Source organism: Apis cerana, linkage group LG11 (assembly GCF_029169275.1).
Source record: "Apis cerana isolate GH-2021 linkage group LG11, AcerK_1.0, whole genome shotgun sequence".
In the NCBI taxonomy this organism is placed as follows: domain Eukaryota; kingdom Metazoa; phylum Arthropoda; class Insecta; order Hymenoptera; family Apidae; genus Apis; species Apis cerana.
The window spans coordinates 15,649,008-15,670,827 of NC_083862.1; the positions used below are offsets into that span (position 1 = coordinate 15,649,008).

A 21,820-nucleotide genomic window follows, 5' to 3' on the forward strand; every position below is an offset into this window, starting at 1 on the left:
AATGGGACCCGTAGAATATTCACTCCCGTTACATATTCTTGTATATTGTTCATCTTTCGAGAGAGAAGATCAATTAATTAAATACATTGAACATCGTGTCGGTTTTTAAAATCTCTGCGGACCTTTGTTATCTACAGACGTATAGTAACTTCACTGTAGTGCTGACTATAATCATTATTCCTGCGGTTACGTATCTTCAATGATATATAAAATTAGGGTAAGACAAGTAACGCTATCATATCTCGATAATGTAAAATATACTACTCGTCTACTCAATGTCGTTAACGTAAAAGAATATAATTGTACAGTAAACGCTTGGCTCTTTTTTTTTTGTCTTCGTTATCGCTTCGATAGATCAATAGATCACAAAGAAAGTAGCTACTACAACGCGAGAAGAAATCGGCGAATCGCGAGTTAGAGGCAGCGACAAGATTCCAAACGTGAGTTCGCGGTTGAATCGCTTATCGCGTTTAGAGAATACAGAAAATCTACCGATTCACCGATTTCCTACTCCTGTTATTTGACCGAACATCCATGGACGCGATCCGACTCTCGTCGTTATTATTACCAGACATGCCCTTTTTCTCGTCGAAATTTCGTTTACTTTTTAATATTCCAAACCCGGATCTACGTATTTTGGTATTTTTGCGAGATATCTATTTCTCTTTTTTTTTTTTCTTTTTTGTCGCGTAAGGATGCATGTATAGCTCTATATATATGTATGTATATATATATATATATATATATATAGATATTCAGATTCGCAGAACCATCGATATTTTTGTGCAGGATTAGATAGGTAAAAGGGCACGCTTTATTTTTTTTTTTTATATACGCTGTAGTTAGCGCTGCAACGAATTTTCTTCTCTCTGTCGGATGACGAGCGTGGATCTCGTCTTGCGTCTCTTTCTTCAAACACAGCTAGTAAACGCGTTACGACGATGGATTTCTTAATATTATTGCCAACTTTGTACAGTGTTGATAATAATAATGATAATAACAATAATATCGCATTAAAGATGGAAAATAACAATCTATCTCGTTCTGTTCTCGTATAACTGAGAGAGAAAGAGAAAGGTAGAGAGAGAGAGAGAGAGAGAGAGAGAGAGAGAGTGTGAGAAGTGAAATGCATCTATATTCATTCGATGCAAATACGACTCATAGGCGGAAAAACACCGTTCATTTATTTAATAAGTAATCCTTAGTACAGGTCTCTTTTTTACTTTTTCTTTTTCTATTTTTTTGCCTTTTCTTTGTTCTTACGTAGTTCTTTCACCTAATAGAAGTGTATCTACGATAAAAAGTATTTTCCATATCATTGTTCAACGTGCTAAATTCTTCAAATTTTTATCTCTTTCGTAAATCGGTTTCTCTCTCGCATGCACGCATACGTAAATAAATACTCTTTCGTTCAAACTTTCTTGCCATCGTTCGTTCGTTCGCGCATTCGTTCGATCGTGCATTCGTCCGATTTCTTCCTAAACTTCTCCTTTCATCCTTGGTTTTTTTTTATTTTCTTACTTTCGTACTTTTTTCGCTCGCTCGCTCGTTCGTTCGTTCGTTCGTTCGTTCGTTCGTTCATTCGTTCGTTCGCTCGCACGTACTTTCTATTCCTTTCTCTCCCACACTCTCATTCCCTAATTAATTTCTCAATAATGTAAATTTATTATAATAATCTCACTTTGGCGCGTAGCAGTCAAGAGACATGGCCACGCAACCTCTCTTATCGTTATGATTTAACACCGACACCCCATCACGATCGCTCTTTATTTTTGTTCGTTTGTTCTTTTATCTGAAAACATTCGCAAACTTACACGATTTACGCTCGAAAGTGGAATTGACACTCATAAGGTTATTGAAATAGTCTCTCGAAGAGTAATAATTGCACCGATGCGACACGACCAATGTAAGTACATTCTCGATACTTTGTCGTGTTCGAAGTCTCTAAAGCGTTCCATCTGCTTTGTCACAATTCCCGTTTCTTCGTCGTATTTACTCCCTGATCGATTCACATTTTAGCCCATCTGTCGGTCTTCTCTTTCGTTCGTTCACATCGTTCACGTTCCCTAATTTTTCCAAAATAAAGAATACACAATTTTTCCATTCTATGGAACAACGTTCGTTCGTTTCGTCAAGAAGTAAATATGAAACAAGTGAAATAAGGAGAGAGAGAGAGAGAAGAGACGCGAGAAGAGAAAGAAAGAAAAAAGAAAGAAAGACAGACTGACAGACGGACAGCAACGTTGCGCGAATCAAGATAAAATATTGCGCACGTCTCGTGAAATCTTACGCTCTCGTGAACGAAAGAAAATTAACGAAGTCGCAGGTATAATTTATAACACGTGAACGAGAAAAATCCTCTTCCTTACTTTTTTAGGCCAAAACTATACACACTATACGTATGCATATACCAACGAGATCATCGGTGATACGTGCACTGTTTTTGCAAGTTTACAGGTATATAATTCTATCGTGGCCCGGAAAACTTATTCGATGGTACTTATCTGAAAGTAAGTATAATTTGATTCTTCAATTCCTAATCGCGAGTATCGCTACACACGAACGCGCACGCATCGGAGAAAAATGCTAACGACAAGTCAACGAGGTTTAAAGCTAATCGAACGGAAAAAAAAGGAACAACTCCTTTTCGGAGAGGAGGTTAGTAACGGTATTATTTAAAAAAGTGATGCGCGCAAGGGACAGTTTGCGATGACTCTCGTCTCGGTGCGGGAGTGGGGGAAGGGGAAGAGGTGGGGGTTTGTATTTATGCGACCAATCGTATTTAAGGCCGATAACTCCTGTCTCCTTTTACATCGTAGATCGGCATCGAACCGACACCGAGACAGAGAATTGACTATCGATCGATCGATCGATCGAACCAATCATATTCGCCGATCGAGTAATGACTCGGTCCGCGCGAATCGATTTCTTTTTCTAATTTTCGAAATGCGAAACAATCAAGGTTGTTCGGAGGAGGATGTCCAATCGAATGAATCGCACAATCTTTTTTTCTTTTTCTCGAATCGAATATCGATTCGAACGATCGCTAAATAAATTCCAAATCGACCAAGAAGGGACAAACTTTGAAATGTGAAGCAAGTCGTAAAGCGATAATGATTCTTTCTGTGTGTGTATGTGTATGTGTGTGTGTGTGTGTGTTGTTTGTTTGTTTGATCTTGCGTTCTTCCTTCTTCTTCGATCGACGCAGGATACGAAAACGAACGAAAGCTCTTTTCTTCCGATCCTACTCCTCCTCCTCCTTCTTTTTTCCTTTACCTATTATGACGACGATGACGACGATGACGACGACGATTCGAATCAATTTCTTGTTGAAAAGGAATTTCTTTTTTTTTTTTTTCTTAATCGTATTCAAACGATAATCTTTAAACCAAAGATCGATATGCTTGCGTAATACGATCGCAAAGCGATCATCGTGTTGTTCGTTTCTCTAATTCCCCGTGTTATTTATCACGCTTTTATCGTTATCGTATCGTCGTCTTTATCGCATTACCGTGCTCAACGTTACCGTTACAACACGTATGCAACGTAAACTCCTGTTTACTCCTTTTTTTCCCCCCCATTCTCTCTTATATCATTTTTGAAACATCAATCCATAATCTTTTAAACGCATTTACCTCAACGTTCATATAATATAATCAACAAAACGTTAACACGAACGTCGCCTGTTTCTTGCTCGAAAAGCAATGATCAGACGATAGTTTACACGAGCAACAGGCGTCGCGAATAATAAATTATCATCGTTAATATATTACTCTTTTCGACTGTGCCGACTAACTATTTTATATATACATGTAATATGTTTTTTTTTTTTTCGTAACGCGTTTGGGCGTTGTATGTAATAATGTGTGTGTTGTGTGTATATATATATGTGTGTACGTATGCATGTACGTGCTCCCGTTTCGCGCATTCGCACTCGTGTCGTGAGTGTTGTATATCTGTGTGTATGTGTATATACGTACGGGTATGTCTGTGTGTGTATATATACATATATATACACATATAGCAATAAATATGTATACACTTTGTGTAGATACGATATATCGGAATGATCCAGATTTTATCGTCGACGATTGTATTAGCGTTAATTAATTTCCCGTAACATCTATATCTTATTATTGCTGCAGCTTTATAGATCTCCTCTTCTCTCCTCGTCGCGTGTTCCTCGTTTTTTTTCTTTTTTTTTTTTCCTCTTTTTTTTTACTTTTTTTCGTTTTTTCTTTTTTTTGCGAAAATCCATTTCCCTCCTTCCCATCATCCGGCATCTTGTTCTCCGCGCCGATGATCGACCCTCTTTAACACGACGCACGCTTTTTGCGAAAATGTTTTTCTTTACGCACAACGATAAACGAGATATATATATATATATATAATATATATATATATATATATAATAATAAACAAAACGAAGAATATGGAAGAAACGAGAAAAATATTTCGATTTATATATAAAGCGATTGGATTATTTTAATTTCCATTGTTTCATTGTCGTCGTTACGTATGTCGGTCATGGTCTCGTCGTTATTGTCCGTTCGATCGTCGGTAATTGACCGATTGACGTTAGAGTAGCGGTATTCGATACGACTGCAATACGACAACGTGAGCTGAACCGAGAGAAAAAGGACGAAAGAAGATCGTGCGCGCAAGATCGCAGCCGCGTATTTGGATAGAAACAAACATAACGATATATGAAAGAGGATGCAAAAGAGCAGTGACGCCGATCGGTCGATTGAACCCAATACCCTAATGGCATTTCGTGCAACACGAAGACGATGGTGCTTCGCTATACGATTCGTCATCGTTTTCGATCAATTTTTATCGACCGATCGATTTCTGACACAACGTCGAAAGCGAGAAACAAACTACCTAAGTATATATCCCGTCGAACGAAAGCTATTCCAACGTTACGACGCACTTGCAAATTTGCCTTTTGCGCGTTCCAATTTATGTTTTCCCTTCTTTACCGACCGTCGATGTACCCTACTATTTCGAATCGGTCTACGTTCTCGGTTTCGAGCAATAGCGGTGATCTCGGAAGAAGCGAAGAAAAGAAAACATTTTGCATGCGTTTCGACTCGTACGATCGTATACATGCCCGACCATATTACGAACGCGTTCGAAAGATTCGCAAAAGGTTAATTTTGCAAGCTCGGTTAAAAATCACAGTCAAAAGAATGCACTTCGGTAGGTAGTCGGTATAATTGGACACGGCTACCAGAGCCTGCGCATAACGCCGAAAATGGCGTTTGAGAAAACGAGAGGATTGCACGGTAGCCTCGCACGATGTGCCTCGCGTTACAGAAAAACTCCATTAGGTTTTAGGCTTGGCTTTGAAACGAGATACATCGATACGACCTAATCGTAGGCAGCCGCCCACGAATACCGTCTTTTTTTTTTTTTTCGCTTTCTAGGCCCGATAGTCCCGGACAAAGGTAAGTACGCTCGATATTATTTGTCCATCACACCCGTGTTATTCTTCCATCGCACTCTCGGTTACTCGTCGATGATAGCCTCGAAGAGATTGACGATGGTAACCGTCTCGATCGTCTACGATCCATGCAATGATAATTTTCCTCGCTTCGATACATTGGCGAACATCGAGATCGCTTCGTCGCTATCGTCCGTGCTTTTTATCCTTTTCTATGTTTTATGATCGTGTTTTATAGAATAAAGATAAAAAAAGTAAGAGAGTGTAGAGAAAATCGATGGAAAATAAAGGATTTAAAGCTCGCGTGAAACGAAACGAGATTATTTTCGATAAAACTATTCGAGTGAACGAAAGAAAAACTAGAGGAAAGATTAGTAAATGAAGGCGTGTAAATTACAAGCGACAACAATGATGTAAACAAACGACGATGACGATGACGATGAGGACGACGAGAACGACGACGACGACGACGATGACGACGATGACGACGATGACGACGATGACGATTCTTCGTTCTGCCAGCTATCGTTTTACTCATTTTCATTCTCATATCATTTTCACTAATTTTCTCAAATATCTCTATTTCTATTCTCGTTTGCCTCTTGTTTACGATAGTCGACGCGTAAAACACGTATCGGTGAACGCGCAAGCATAACGGAAGGCGGAATTGAACGACGATCCATGGGACGAGGAGCGGCACACGCGGACAAAAGATCGGACGATAAGATCGCGAATGGGATCGCGGTCGAATTGCCGTTGTTACTATTGGCGGTTGTTGTTGCGGCTGCGATTGCGATTGCGGATGCAGTCGTGGTCGACGAACACTATTCCACTTGAAATGGGCGATGCGTCCAACGTTGTTTCGGGCCGATTTCTTTGAATTCACGCGTTGCCGGCGTTTCGCGTTTTCGTACGCGAATTCGCCAACTCTTTTCGACTTGTCTGGAAAAATGTAAAACAAACGTGTGTAAATTAAGGTTCGCCGTTTTTTTCATCCTTCCTTCATCATACACAGATATACGTGGAAAAAATATATATATATATAAAAAAAAGAAAAGTGGACGGACGATACCTGAGTACGGCGTTCACAGTCCAAAGTATCCACCGATGGTGGTGGTCAGAACGACGGCGAGTATAGCAAGGCAAATCATGATCATGATCTTCTTCTGCGCTCGGCAAAAACACACAATGATCGATTATACAAGGCAAGGTACGCAACGTGCCGGTACATTCCTACCGTAACTGTAACTACTTGGACACCTTCCTCGGTGGTGTGTGTACATGCTACGCGTCACCCACTTCTTCCATGTCTTACACATCATCGTCACATTCGATCCTCCGATCGAATCGCAGCTATATTCGCGTGCCTCTCTGCGTGTGCGCCTGCAACTGGCCTCCCAATTCTCAACAATCGCAGTTCGTGCCTCGTCCTATATATATATATATATTATATGTATATATATAAATATATATATATATTCCTTCTCGATCTCTGATCTTTGGATCATCCCCTCCTCGATCGTGTCGCATCCCCTCCCTCTCTTCATACACAATCGCCACAAAAACCGTACATCCATCCATTGTGAATATTATTATATATCTTTTTTTTTTTTTATATATACTTTTTTCATCATACAAACACGTTTTTACCTATTATTTATTTACAATTTGCACGCGATGTCGCGTCGCGCGCGATCGGGGGAATTCGAATTCGGGGGGGGAGGATACCGACCACCACGCCATCTATCTATCTATCCTCTTTCGATTCGCGATTTCGTCTTCATCTTTCGATTGTCTTTTTTCCGAACAAGAAAAGGAAGCGAAACGACGAACGGACGGTGAGTGCACGCGACTTCCGGAAAAACGGATTCGCGAGAGTATTTCACTGAAACGTTCGCAGCCTCGGCGTTTTCGCTCTTGGAGGGAAGCGAGTGGAGAAGGGAGAAGGGAACGGAGGACGAGAAAGAGGAGCAATGAAAACGCGAAAACGCCGCAGCTCGCGTCTCCAGAAAATTCCACTGTTTACTCTTATTCACTCTTTTCCCCTCGTGGTCCACCATACTTTTCACAGCGTTCATCCTTTTCACCGCTTCCCTGAAATCCTCGAATATCGCCGATCTATCTTCTTAAAACGCGTATACCAGAATGATTATGAGAATGATGAACGCTATTGTCAGGCAAATTACGATGAACATCAATTTCTGCGAACAAAATACAGAGAGTTGCCGTCACTCGTCGATGTTACGCGTCGAAGAACGAGAGAGACAGAGAGAGCCGTTGAAAGAAAACTGTGTATATTCTTCTTCCACCGCGCGAAAAAAAAAGGAAAAAAAAAAACACGTTAGTTTGGCCATAGAACCGTCGTACACCACATACCCGTGTGTATACTACAAATTGGAAGAACGAGGAAAAGATCGCGAACTCGCCCCTTCTCTCTTTCTCTTTTTCTCCCTCTCCCTCTCTCTCCCTCTCTCTCTGTCTGTCTGTCTCTCTGTCTCTCTATCGTTCGAGAGAAGATGCACGGACGAGTTGGTGAAATAGAGAAAGAGCAAAAAGAGAAGAAGGAGAAAAAAGTGTATATATATATATATTTCTCGTGCATTAGTGGAACGAAATGTTATATCGTTACGGACGAAACGAAAATAACGATGTTAGTCATTTCGATGTTAGAGAGAGAGAGAGAGAGAGAGAGAGGAGAGAGAGAGAGAAAGAGAGCGAGAGATATAAGCCAGGGAAAGAACAGGAAGGAAATAACGAAGAACGACGGCATAATAGTTGTGCGCGTTCTAAAGTATCGAGAGGGCAGTTTGTTGGTGAAATCGCGAAACAAAAAGTCCATTTAAACGAGCGTCGTCTGCGCTTCTTTACCTCTTCGCTCGTTCCCCCGCGCGTCTCTATCATCGTCCTTGATTTTTCGATCGATCTCAAGATCCATTCCCTCCCTTTTTTTCTTCTTTAATTTTCTTTTCTTTTTTTTTTTTTTTTCCTCCCTTCGATCGAACATCGCGTCCATTCCCCCATTATCATCGCATGCCCCTTCCCATCACCCCTAAGCGCGCGCTTCTCCAAACCTTTAGCTTCTCGGAACGCATGCTATTATTATGGAGATCAATATCACGGCCAATATCAAGACGCAGATTATGATGAAGATCATTTTCTGTGGACAGAAAAAAAAAAAAGACCGGCGTGTGAAATGGACCGTACAATCCGAATCGCGGGCAAAGTGCGGATATTCACCAGGGAGGAATATAACAAGTGAGAGAGGGAAAACGTTGCACATGTGTTCTCCGTATCTCGAAAAAAAGCAACAGAGGCATATATCGATTTATACTTGCACATTTATATAATAGAACACGATAGAGGATAAGAAGAAGAAGAAGAAGAAGAAGAAGAGAAAAAACATGATGACGATAATAACGAAGAAACGAAGAAACAGGCAGACAAGCAGGCAGACAAAGATCGATTAAATCGGACGAGAAACAAGGATATTGTTTATTATATATCGATTTACGGATAACAGGAAGAGGAAACGATAAGAGAAAGAGGAAAAGAAGTAAGCGGAAAATAACACGTTTTCTTTTTTTTTTTTTTTATAATTAACGATGCAACAGATCGAACTTTCGAGATCAAAAAGAAATTTGACGATCGTTGTTCGCAAGCTAGGAGAGAAGCGAACAATCACGTATTGTTCATTGCTGGAAAGAAATTTCGTGAACGGTGTAGAGGCAAGCGAAGTCCTTCGCTAGGACTCACCTATCCCCACTTTAGACGCTTTGTTGACAATTCTAACATCATACGCTACATAATAGTAGAAATATATATTCCATACGTATATTCTATTATATGTATATTTTATATATATTCTACAATTTGAATATTCAAAATCGTAAAAATTATTTTCATTTACGAAGTTACGTTAGAATTATTAAGACTGGAAGCTGAAATATTTTCGAAACCTATTAATCAAATATGAAATTACATTTATAAATAAATTAAATTATCGTTATAAACCATAATTAGCCTATGCATATTGATAAAAAATAAAAAAATTTTTACATTACATCGATGACAAATACTATGGCAGAAACAAAAATACGTGCGAAAATGGGCGTTTCTTTTCAAATTAACCAATCAAAGCCGCGAAACTTCTTTCCACCAACGAACAGTACCTTCGCGTTGCACATGCTGCTCGCACGTTTATCTTTGCCGTTCGATCGATCGCGTTGGCCAGAATCGAACCAACAAGATCGGTGAAAAGCGAAGCAAGGATAGAATGGAAGGATCCATCATCGCCTTCCTTTCGAGTTCCTACGAAACTTTGTGACAACGAAGTGGCGTTGAACGTGCAAAAGGAGAACGAGTAAGGAAGACAAGGAATGAGACAAAGAGGTATCGAGAAAGAGAAAGAGAGGCAAGTTAGGCGTTCTCGTGGATGATTCTCGTAACACGAAAAGAGAAGAACGGCGGATTGGATGATCGCCGCTGGATCGTCAACCGATTATCGTCCACTTCTTATCGCAAATATTATATTATCCGGCGGCGATCGATCGATACCATTTTTTTTTTTTTCGATTCGTTTTACCTTACGAGCTTTGCTCCGATACTCCTCGGCCTTGATCAGCTCTCCCCGGGCCTGGACAACGTGGTCGCCGGTTTGATCGACGAGGTACTCGATGCGGTCCACCAACTCACCCTGCCGTGCCATATACCGGAGGAGGAGAGGGAGAAGGGAGGACGAGCGGAAGAGAGGGGGATGAGCGGAGGAGAGGGTAAGAGGTGGATCGCTTCCAGCAAGGTTCGTTTACACGCGTCGATGTTTCGTTTCGCACGTGTGTCGATGCGTTTACGGGTTACGTATAGATGCGCCCAAAGAGCAGAATGGTGCGCACGTATACGCGCGTAAACGTATAACGTATGGATATTATACAAAGGAAGAGAGAGAGATGAACACACCAGTGTGAAAAAGCCACACGTCGTGTTATATATATATCGTGTACATCGTATATAGCGTATACGCCGTCACCCAATAAAGGGAATGAGGAAAAGCCACGATGACGATACGGTTGGCGCGCGACAGCCAAATCCAATCGTGAGATATATATAAATCGTTACAAACGTTAGAGACGTTAGAGCATAGATTATATATATATATATATGTAGAGTTTTTTTTTAGTTAGTTAAGTACAAAATGTGAAAGAACGGTTCATGGGTAGAGTTACAATTAGCACACTCACGTTCAGTAAGGACAGAGCGACACAAGTAGAGAGACACACATATAGACGATGATGCATGTGTACAGCAAACGTGTGTACATATCGTATATAAGAAAAAAAAGAAAGTTACGCGTACACACACGTGCATACACACACACACAACGTACGTAGATAGAAATAGAAAAGAGAACAATCAAGACGGATAAGGAATACGCGTATAATACAAACATCATATACACGGATGCACATCGAACGCATATATATATGTGTGTGTATGGGCGCGAGCATCGATTCCATCCGTACAAAATATACAAAGGATACGAAATATACAAAGAATAGGAAAAAAAAAAAAAAAAAGAAAGGAAAGAAAGCCGTCGTTTTATTCGATGTCGCGTCGTATATATATATATATATCGAGGAAATCGTAGTAGCAGTAGCGGTAGCGGTAATGTAGTAATAGTAACAGTAGTAATAGTAGTAACAGTAGTAATAATAGTAGTAATAGTGGTAGTAGGCATATACAAACGGGGGAGGGGAGAAAAAAAGCGAAAATAACGAAAAAGTGTAAATGGGTTACGTGTAATAGTAATAAATAGGCGAAAGAACGGGATATAAAGGGATGACGAAAGAAAAGACGCGAGTACAATCGGGAGGGAGGAGAGGGGGAGAAAAAATAGGGTGGAAGGAAGATAAAGGGAGGGAGACGAGGGGGAGGTGGAGGATCGAGGGAGAAAACAAAAAGTGACGAATTAGACGCGAACGAAAAGATCGATCCAGGGATTGTGCGATCTGGGGAGGACTCACCCGTCGAGCTTTGCTTTGATACTTGAGCGCTTTTTTGGTGTCCTGCGTAGCCGTCTGCACGTAGTCCACCGCGTGTTCCACATGGTATTCTATGCGATCTATCATCTCGCCCTAGGAGTAGGCAACGTAGCCGCGATCCGCACAGCGTAACAAGGGGGGAGGAGGGGGAAGAGAGAGAGCGATTGTTAGTCTTCGTTTTAGTTTTAAAAGCCGAATAATCGTAATTTCCCCTCATGCTTCGCTTACACGCGAGAAGGAAAGAGAAAGACAAAGAAAGAGAAGGTGATACGAACCCTGCCGATTCTTTTCAACAAGCCTCTTCCGATCTCGATTATTTAGCCCCAAGAAAAAAAAAAAAAAAAGAGAGAAGAAAGGAAAAGAAAGAGAGAAAGGAGATTAAAAAAGAGATTAAAAAAAATACGCTACGTTAATAATTATCCATATACGTCTCGTGTTAATGTCAATTGTTATCCGTTTAACGGTTTATTATGCGCGTCATGCATTTTCTAATCGGATAATTATTACTAAAATTTATTTCCCCCATGAACCATGAACACGGATACCATAAGGATTCGAAAAGGAAGAGCTGGTCACACACGCGAAGAGAAAAGTGGTTACACTGGTTCGCGCTACGCCCCTCTCAAAATTTGTCCTTTTCTTTCTCTTTTCCATCCATTTCTTTTTTTTACAATTAACGATCGTAACAAAATATTCGACAAAGATAAACAAAGTAAACACGATGTGATTTAAAAACTGATAATCGATGGTAAAAATATAGAATAATAAAATTAACGATCGTAAGAACAAAACGAAAAAGATAAATAAATAAATAAAAGAAGCAAAGTCGAGGGGTGAAAAACTCGGGGCTCGATGTATTAAAAAAAAAAAAAAAAAAAAAGAAAGGTACACGATCGATCTTACCTGACTCTCCACCAACATCGCCATGTCCATGAACATATCGTGAAGCTCCCTGATGGAGTTTTCTAGTTTGATGATGTCGGCGTGGCGCGCCTCGATATCGGCGAGAGTCTGTTTCGCTTGTTGCGTTTCCATGATAATCTGCGAGAAACGCGTCTCTATACAGCACCATGTTTTTCGATGCAGCAGAAACGTAGAAACGTAGAAACTCTTACCCCCTGCGTGAACACAGCCGGATTCCCCTGCTCCAGCATTTCCTCCAGCTCCTCGTTAGTGGTCGTCCTACCGGCTGGAAACCAATTTTTTCATCTTACACACTCGCAGCTGCGAGTTGTAGGGGGCGAAGGAAAGAAGGAAAAAGAAAGAAAGAAAAAGAAAAAGGTGAATGATCCCGGCTTACTGATCTCCAACTGTCGCTGTATCCTTCCCTTACACCGCTCTCTGTAATCGGTCTGGGTCCGATTGTACTCCGTCATCACCTCGACGAACTTCCTCGAGAGCGTCGAATGCTGTGTCTTCCGTATCCTCAGATCCGCCGACGATTTGTTCGTGTGCTCCTCTTGCTCGATATTTTGCTCTATCACTGAACACAAATCAAACGTGAACAGCAAGAAGTCGAGGCTCAAAACGTGTTCCTCGGTCGTGAATCTCTTCACTTACCCTTCAATTTAGCCCGCACTTTATTCGCCGTTTTCTTGATATCGGACATCAGGTCCTCCAATTCCATTTTAACCTCTGCAATAAGAAGAAATAAGAAGAAGAAGAAGAAGAAGAATCTCTCCCTTTTCCTCCCACGATTCCGCTTAACTCGATTACGAACCGAGCGAATGAGCGAAGAAGAAGAAGAGGAGAATTTCGAACTGTGTTTATCCTTATCGGGAAAAATGGAACGCTCGATTGGTATTTCCCTGCTGTCATCGCCACGTCTTTCCATCCTATTATTCCCCCCCTCCACCATGATCAATTTCATCAATCGAGAGAGGAATCGTATCGCCATTTCTATCTATTTATCTATCTATCTATCTTCTTATTGTTGCACGGACAACACACGCGCTGGATCCTCTGGAATTTCCTCGAGCGAGCGAGCGAGCGAGCGAGAGCGAGAGAGAGAGAGAGAGAGTGCGTATTTTTTCCTCGATCGAAATCGAGCTCGCCGGCGCGTGTGTTTTATCGCCGATGCGAAGGCCGCGCGCATTCTCCTGCGTCGAGGGTGCTCGATGGAATTGGGTTAATACGGGGTGGAAACGTGCCAGACCTACTTCTCAAACCTCTCGAGAACTCGGCACGCCCGGGAGACACGGGACGCTCGAATTCGATCGAATGGCACGCGCGTTTCCGTCCTTTAAAAAAAGAAACGAAAACTAATTTAACCGATCGAACCGAGCGACCTATTTGTATCCCGCAAATCCACTTTCTCGTGTATATTGTTCCGGGCGTTCTTTCGATTCGAACGTATTTTCGACCGTTTCGAAACGCACTATCGAGAAGAGATTCTCTTTCGAGAGAGTATTTTGGAAGGAAGTAAGGAGTAAGGGAGGCTCGATCGATCTTTTCGAGCGCCTAGACTCCGAGCGAGACGCGAAGTCAGACGTAAAATTACGCGCGTGTGTGTGCACCGGCCGGTAACATTGATCTGCTTCCTCTCGAGTGGAGCTTGTTCCGGTCGGTGTTCCACCACTCGAGTCCGTCGCTCGATGCGAAAGGTCGATCGGGAGAGTGAACGACTTTCGAGGCGATTCCGCGCCAACGACCGAATCGAGGTAGATATCACGGCTATGAGAGATTTAGACGAGTTTCAATAAATTTAATTTTTGGAATATTTATTTTAATGTAAATACGAAAGAGAATTTAAAAGTAAATTAAAGTAATTTCTTTGATTGAAGGTAGTTTTAAAAAGTGTACAAATCGCCCGTCAATTTCATTTAAAAGTTGAAATAAGTCGTGACATAGTAAAACTACTGGAAAGTGTTTTTAGATTTTAAAAATTTTCATACGTTCAACCACGATGTAATAAACGTGTCCAACGAAAATATCTTTACCCTTCTTTAGATTGGTTCCGCGAGCAAGAAAGTGCAAGAGAGAGGAAGGAACGAAAGAATAAGGAGATAAGATTGGTTGAATTGGTTTTAAAGAAGGAATTAGTTTCGATCGATCCAATTTTCCATCTTTTCTTTTTTTTTTTTGATCATCAAAAATCATCGGTCGAGTTTCGCCTGTTGAAAATAAGGGGCAAAACAATATTTGAAACTCACTTTCGTCGGTTTGAGGTGCCGACAAAATGGCACTATGCTTTTTCTTCACATCCTCCACGTTCGTTTGGATCCTGTCTATCATTTCGCGGATTTCCTCCACCTGTGCAACAATTAAAACGTGTTGAATTATACATATATATATATATATATATAACTACGACTAGGAAGAAAGAAAGGGGAGAGAAAAAGAAGAGAATTAGGTGAGAGGGGGGAGAAAAGAACTTGATTAACACGGTGTAAAAACGAATGGTCAATGAAAGAATGAAAATAGGAGAAGCGCGTCGAAAAGAAAAGAAAACGTGCGACTGCTTTTAATAAAGTCGAAAGGTGGACGGATATCTCTGCGACAATGATATTTCACCTCTGTTAAAATTGTCCCTTCCCACGCGGAAAGATCGAAAAGCGAAACAAACGATCAAAGTTGATACGAGCCCACGCGAACGGTAACTAATGAAAATGCCAAAGTTGCTCTATTCGCTTCCTGTACAAACCAAATTATCCGGTTTTAAGTACCTACGCGTTAAATTTCGATCGCCCGTATCTGTCACGACTTATCCCAATATTGGCATTGAGCGAATAACGTGAAAAAATATAAAACGAAAAAAAAAATATATATATATACATATATCAAGAGAATAGAAATATTTGATACGATATTTGCGGAACGTGTAACGCCACACGGTTAGTCGGTTCGGAATCGTCTCGACCTAATTCCCCAATATCGAGACGAAACTATCCGAACAGAAATTTTCTTTCGTCCGATTCGATCGTTTACTATTACCGAATACTAATTTAATACGTGTCGAATTCTCCACTCGAAAAGAAATCGATTTCAATCCCGATCTTATTTACCATTTTCACGAAATTACCATCATCGATTCATCGTATACGCTGGTGTATTGTACATTACCTTGACCGAATGAGATAATTCGAAGCGAAAGAAGAAAAAAAAAGTGGGAAAGAGCGAGATTGTTGATGAGAATTTAAATGATAAGGCCAACGAGAAACTACGAGTATAAATATAGCAAAAGAGTATGATTATTTTTCCTGTTTCCAGAGCTCGATGTTTCCAGCACAGATACAAGTATACTCACTTCCGCGAAAAACTCGGTCATAAAATCATCGGGCCCGCCAACATTGACGGACACATCGTCCGCCACGTCATCGTCGTCCGACTGGGCCTGAAACAAATGAACAATCAAAAGTTAGTTGCGAAATATCGATCGTTTTTCACATTTTCAATATCCCTTAAAATATCCCTCAAGATATCTCTATATCGTGTAAAAAAATTTTGACTTTTATCGTGTCACAAGGAATATGATCGATGATCCCGTAATTTCCTTGCATAATTATGGTGCTTCGTTTCTTTTCAAACGCGCGCCAAATATATTTCGAATGCGAACACGAATTCCTGCTTATCCGTCAATCGAATCGTCGAACGCGACTTTAATTCCCTTTGACGAATGTAATAATTATATTCCGCCTATTGTACGTTCTCAATGGTCTCTCCGACTTAACTTAACCCCTTTGTTCGTATATACATCTCCTTGATTTACCTGGTTAACCAGATGCTGACTTGGCAGAATCTGTCGCGAGACCATAATATACCAAATTTTCGATTAACTTCGTTCGTATTTCTTTTTTCTCTCGTTTTCTCTCATCCTGTTCTTATCTCTATACATTTTTATCCTCACGATCAAAAGGCGATCTCCTCACGCATACAAAAGGCGGATGTATACCTCGTTACACACCTCCTTCCTTTATAACTTCCTTCAGTTTTCATTTTCAATATCGTTTTTCAAACGATACACATTCGCACACAATCGTGTACTATGATTCATTCAATCACGAGAAAAGTTGAGTTTAGATTCAATAATCTACACGTAACAATATTATAACAAAATACATCGTTACGTTAATACATCAAAAAAAATAAAAAGAATATGATTAAGTTGTAAAAGTTGAGAATCTAACTTTTACTATTTTAACTTTAAATGTCAACGTTATTTTTTAATCAAAAACGTTGAAAAAAAAAAAAGAATCGGAATACTAATTCAAACTAACTATACAGAATATCTATGGGATGCAATAAATAAATGAGAACAAAGTTATCGCGAATTAATTTGAATTAATGATATTTTTTTGAACACTATAATCGAACAATGCAAAGAGATATGAACAAAATGAAGTAGAGATCGATTAGACAGAAATCGTTTATAACAAACAAGTGTGTATCGTAATTAGTAGAATCGAATCGTTGCTTCATCTTTTCGTAAAAATATCAAAAACCGATTAAATTCAAAAAAAAATAATGCATGGATGTCATGCGCTCAGGAACATGTCATACGCCCAGATATTCCGGTCTTTTAAGCATTCGGCGCTTCTGACTGAATCATTAACACCGATACAGGATCGCCTTGATTTTCGTAAATAAATCTAGGAATAGTATTCGTTCGATATTCGAAACATTGTGATCATGATACTTAATTGGAAAGAGTAAATTTTCCATGGAAAGTAACTGCTTAAATATATATGTATATATTTGTACCGGTATCGAGAACTCTGTCATCGTTATGAAATAAACGATGACGAAAAACATAGTATATTGGCAAACACCTGTCAGTCATAGGAGACATTGGTCTCTCTCTCTCTCTCTCTCTCTCTCTCTCTCTCTCTCTCTCTCTCTCTCTCTCTCTCTTCCTTCTCTTCTTATTCTATCCCCACTTTGCTCTTGCTGCTCTCTCTCTCTCTCTCTTTCTCTCTCTCAAATATATATATATATATATACGCATATATTCTCTCTTTCTCTACTTATATGTCTCTTCCCGTCTTTTTTTCTTGTTTGTTCATTCATTCTTCTCTCTGTTCAACCACCGAATGGTTGACAGTCGAGTAGACACCTCGGAAACGCCTTATTTCATTTTTATTCGTAAACGACCGAACGAACATCCGAATGAGCGTTCGGTGATCTTAATTAATATTTTCACGAGAAATGTTCGATCTTGACAAATGAAACGACAATATTATACCTATGTATATACATTGGGCGTGAATTCATTTCTTCGAACGTTACAAAATACGGACGATGCGAAGAATACGAGTAACAGAATGAACGAAAGAAATAAAATTCTCAAGAATAAAAGATGGAAGTTTATCGTTTTAAAACGATAAAAGTAAAGGCAAAGCAAAAAGATAAAATGGAAAAAAAAAGTCTAAGTAGTAATCGTACGATGAATCAGATTGTTTTCAAAAAAATGTTATATATAATTTTTCTATAACTCACCGCAACAAGAGCTGCTAATCTATCCTTAGTCATGGCGAGGGTGACAAAGTGTTGCGAGTCAGCAAATGTACGGAGTGATGAGACTAGCGACTAATCCCATTCACGATTTTATCCATGTACTATGAGCACGACCACTAAAAACTAAAGGAAACGGACGCACTAGCGGCGAGAGACACGATCGTAAAATCGATACACTCGCGAACTCGCCTGCTTCTGCAGTGCCGTCCGGTGTGCTACGCATGCGCCGGTGACGTCAACTATATTCAGGACCGAAGCTAGATCTCATCGTAGCCCCACTCAACGAACGCCCCCTCCCTTTCCATTACCGATCGCATTTACTTTACAAATTTCTTTTTATATCATCGATATTTATATATATATATAAAATAAAGAACGTTAGATTTCATGTCTTTTCAATCTTGTTCGATTTTAAATTTATCGATATTATATAAATATCGTTTTATAAACGAATATCTTTATAATTTATTGTATTTCGTTTTATCAATTAAATACGAAATATTGGAATTTTTTTTCTTATAAAAGAGATATGAAGAATATCGAAAGATACGATAAATACGATTTAAAATTTATTGTAATATATACTATTCACTTGATATGCTGAAACAAGAGGAAGAAAAAAAAATAATTTATAAAAGAATTAAACGAATTCACTTCAAATTTAATATTTACCGCCTTTACGTGCCCCAATGCATCATTCTATCTACTCATACTTATATATATATATATATATACGTATATTATAATTCTCCCGTTAAAAACTGAAATTCTTCGATACCGGCTTCGATGTGGCGCGCATAAAATAGATGTCGCTAACTCACGTTATTTTCTTCTTATAATTTTTAAAAAAAAATACTCTCGTAAATATTATTTTGACAATTTAAATCAAAGAATATTCCAATTAAATTTTTTTGTATCGTATCAATTTGATACATTCATTAAGTTGAATTATATTTTACTTAGCGAATGATGAAAATGCGGACTCCTGTCGTTGACTCGAAGGAACGCCATTGTGAACCGTAACGACTGTGTTGCAGGGTAAATTTTATCGGTCATTTTCACGTACACGTTACTTGCCGGGAAATTTTGTACTAATATTCTCAGATTTTCGTAGATTTGTAACAAATTAATCATCGATCGTACAATTTGTTCGATCGTTTGTGATTTTGATGAAATTACGTGTAATCGTGTTGCTAGATTAACGCAAAAGCTTGTGGTTACGACGATAGGCGCCATTCTTTTAGTGGAACGTGGTGAATTTATACGTCGAATTGTCTTAAAGCGCGGGACACTGATCAACCGGCTTTTCAAATTATTTTAAAAAAAATATTAGCATTCTGGTAGGTACGTTTATTTTATTATATAAATACGACATACTATTTTCAAGTTATTACTAGTTCAATTCAAATATCGTGATGTGTCGATCACGTTTTTGATGCGTGACTTTCGATCTGGCATCTTCGTAGCAAGTATCGAATTTTTTTAATACATATAATAATCCAATAAGCTCTTTTAAAGTAATACTCGTATCCATCTAATGAATTTTACGTTCAAAGTCATTTATTTTTTCCAGATCTCCGTTTGACACCACATCTTTTTGGCTAGTCATTGGTATCAAAATGGCACAAGAAGCTGATATACCTACTTTCAAATGTGTATTGGTCGGTGATGGTGGTACTGGGAAAACAACATTTGTCAAACGGCATTTAACCGGTGAATTTGAAAAAAAGTACGTCGCAACCTTAGGTGTAGAGGTACATCCACTCATCTTTCACACAAATCGTGGTCCAATCCGTTTCAACGTTTGGGATACAGCTGGCCAAGAAAAGTTTGGTGGTTTAAGAGACGGATATTATATTCAAGGACAGTGTGCCGTCATTATGTTTGATGTTACATCAAGAGTAACGTACAAAAATGTACCCAATTGGCATAGAGATTTGGTTCGAGTTTGTGAAAATATACCCATTGTACTTTGCGGGAATAAAGTCGATATTAAGGATAGGAAAGTAAAAGCGAAGAGTATCGTGTTCCATAGGAAGAAGAATTTACAAGTGAGAAATCTATCTTTTTACCATTTGCTATTTGATTCAATGTTATATAAAATTATAGATTATGAATCCAAATTTGATTCATTTTTTTTTTCAAGTTTCTTCTAATACGATAACGTTTCCTTAAAAAAAAAGTAATCTTTTCTCCTTTAATTTGTTTCAGTATTACGACATCAGTGCAAAAAGCAACTATAATTTTGAAAAACCTTTCTTATGGTTGGCACGTAAACTGATCGGTGATCCAAATCTCGAATTTGTCGCAATGCCAGCTCTTCTTCCACCAGAAGTTACGATGGATCCACAATGGCAGCAACAGATCGAGAAAGATCTTAAAGAGGCTCAAGAGACCGCATTACCAGAAGATGATGAAGATCTTTAGTTTGTCACATCGCGCTGTATAATACGAATAGAGGCAAACCATACACGTGCATGTAAAGTACGTTGCGTACTTGTGCCTCTTCATAGGTCAAAGATTCTTTCTTGGGTGGAATTAATGTATACATACATACGCTTCTGTTTCGTATCTAATGTAAATGATGGCAAAAATATTTCTATAAGATTTCACGTTTCTCGAGCTTTGTCCTTGAAGGTGTGCTACCAGGAATTGAACGTTGCGTTTTCGTGGATCAAGATTTCAAGATTGTGTAAATGTGCGTAAATGTATTAGACAGAAGGTCTAATTACATAAAAATATTGTCCAATTCGAGTATAGCGTATCCTTCGCCGATTTCATCGATAAACCGTAAATTGATGAAAATGATACTTACTATAGAATAAAAAAAAATTGTCCTTTTCTTTATTTACGTTTTATGTATGGGTATGCGTGAGTACACGTATGTTGTTATGAAACGATGTACCTTGGCGTAATGGATGCATAACTTTGCCGATCAATTAAATTTTCGGTTTTCTTTGAATCGTCTATGCTTGTTAAAAACTCTTAAAACTCTTTTTTGTTGCCAATTTTATATGTCGTACATCGGAACAGTGTATGTGAATTGCCTGTATCAGAGTGGATGAACTGTGCTGTTTGGTAATATATAAAAATGTGAGAAATTAATTCTATAAGAAAGAATCTTTCGATATGGTCGAAACGCTAACATTATAAGCAACTGTTTACACACGCGTTTGCTTGTGCTCACGCCCCGTACACATATATACACACACATACACACACACACATACACTAAATTTGAGAGATTCTCAAAGTAGTTGAATCTTTACTAGGTAAATAACATAACATTTTGCTGTTACATTACCAACGATAAATGAATCAAGGAATAGAATATCGATCGAATGAATAGTGCAACAATCGTTTTTGTGAATCGTCAAACGATTCTCAAACACAGTTGTATTTTGGAATAACGTTTCGAATGGAGCAAAGCACGGTTTGTAGTCAGTTGCGCGTCTGTCCACGATAATGCGGACTAATATTTTTATTAGCGAAGGTGAATGTATGATTTGTTCAACTTAAATTATATAAACAGTGTTTTTCTTTTCTATACAAACTCGTTCGTTTCGTTGGGAGTCGAAGTTACATACGTTCCTTTCCCCGATTCCTTTGTTTACTTGCTAATTAAATATATACCCGCATGTGCACGAGGGTAAAGTGTTGACAAATACCATAATATTTCTATGGTTAAGAGATAAACGCAAAAATATATACGATGAAATACCTCGTATCGTATATCGTATATTGTACCATTGATGTATTGGACTCAATAAATCATCGTTGAACTGTTTCTTAAAGTTTCCAACAAGTTTCTCGAATCATCTCGTATCATCTTCAATATAAATTTCTCAAACTTCTCTTGAAAAAACCAGAGTAAAAAGAAAGAAAG

The 21,820-nt window shown here is 39.0% G+C and overlaps 2 protein-coding genes across 12 annotated transcripts; one reads left to right on the plus strand and one right to left on the minus strand.

Annotated features, from left to right (window-relative positions):
• Window positions 1–18: 18 nt before the first annotated feature.
• LOC107995000 (syntaxin-1A) lies at window positions 19–18,529 on the minus strand. 10 transcript variants are annotated; one of them, XM_017052218.3, is made up of 11 exons: window positions 17,917–18,168; window positions 15,728–15,814; window positions 14,634–14,733; window positions 13,042–13,116; window positions 12,782–12,964; window positions 12,597–12,670; window positions 12,385–12,522; window positions 10,029–10,139; window positions 6,684–6,876; window positions 6,519–6,612; window positions 19–6,388 (listed from the first exon to the last, which is right to left on the minus strand). In XM_017052218.3, exons 1-11 carry the CDS (start codon window positions 17,947–17,949, stop codon window positions 6,271–6,273), a joined length of 1,206 nt encoding a protein of 401 aa, XP_016907707.2. In that variant the 5' UTR covers window positions 17,950–18,168; the 3' UTR covers window positions 19–6,270. The 10 variants fall into 10 exon arrangements, with proteins under 10 accessions (XP_016907707.2, XP_061938574.1, XP_061938579.1 ...); XM_062082590.1 differs by lacking the exon at window positions 10,029–10,139 and adding an exon at window positions 11,464–11,574 and having other exon boundaries at window positions 1,162–6,388; window positions 17,917–18,166; XM_062082593.1 differs by lacking the exons at window positions 19–6,388; window positions 6,684–6,876; window positions 10,029–10,139 and adding an exon at window positions 11,464–11,574 and having other exon boundaries at window positions 6,520–6,612; window positions 17,917–18,166.
• Window positions 18,530–18,712: 183 nt separating this feature from the next.
• Window positions 18,713–21,721, plus strand: LOC107995624 (GTP-binding nuclear protein Ran). Of its 2 annotated transcripts, XM_017053250.3 has the most exons (4): window positions 18,713–18,794; window positions 18,898–19,278; window positions 19,508–19,985; window positions 20,146–21,721. In XM_017053250.3, exons 3-4 carry the CDS (start codon window positions 19,554–19,556, stop codon window positions 20,359–20,361), a joined length of 648 nt encoding a protein of 215 aa, XP_016908739.1. In that variant the 5' UTR covers window positions 18,713–18,794; window positions 18,898–19,278; window positions 19,508–19,553; the 3' UTR covers window positions 20,362–21,721. The 2 variants fall into 2 exon arrangements, with proteins under 2 accessions (XP_016908739.1, XP_016908744.1); XM_017053255.3 differs by having other exon boundaries at window positions 18,713–19,274.
• The last annotated feature ends 99 nt before the right edge of the window (window positions 21,722–21,820 follow it).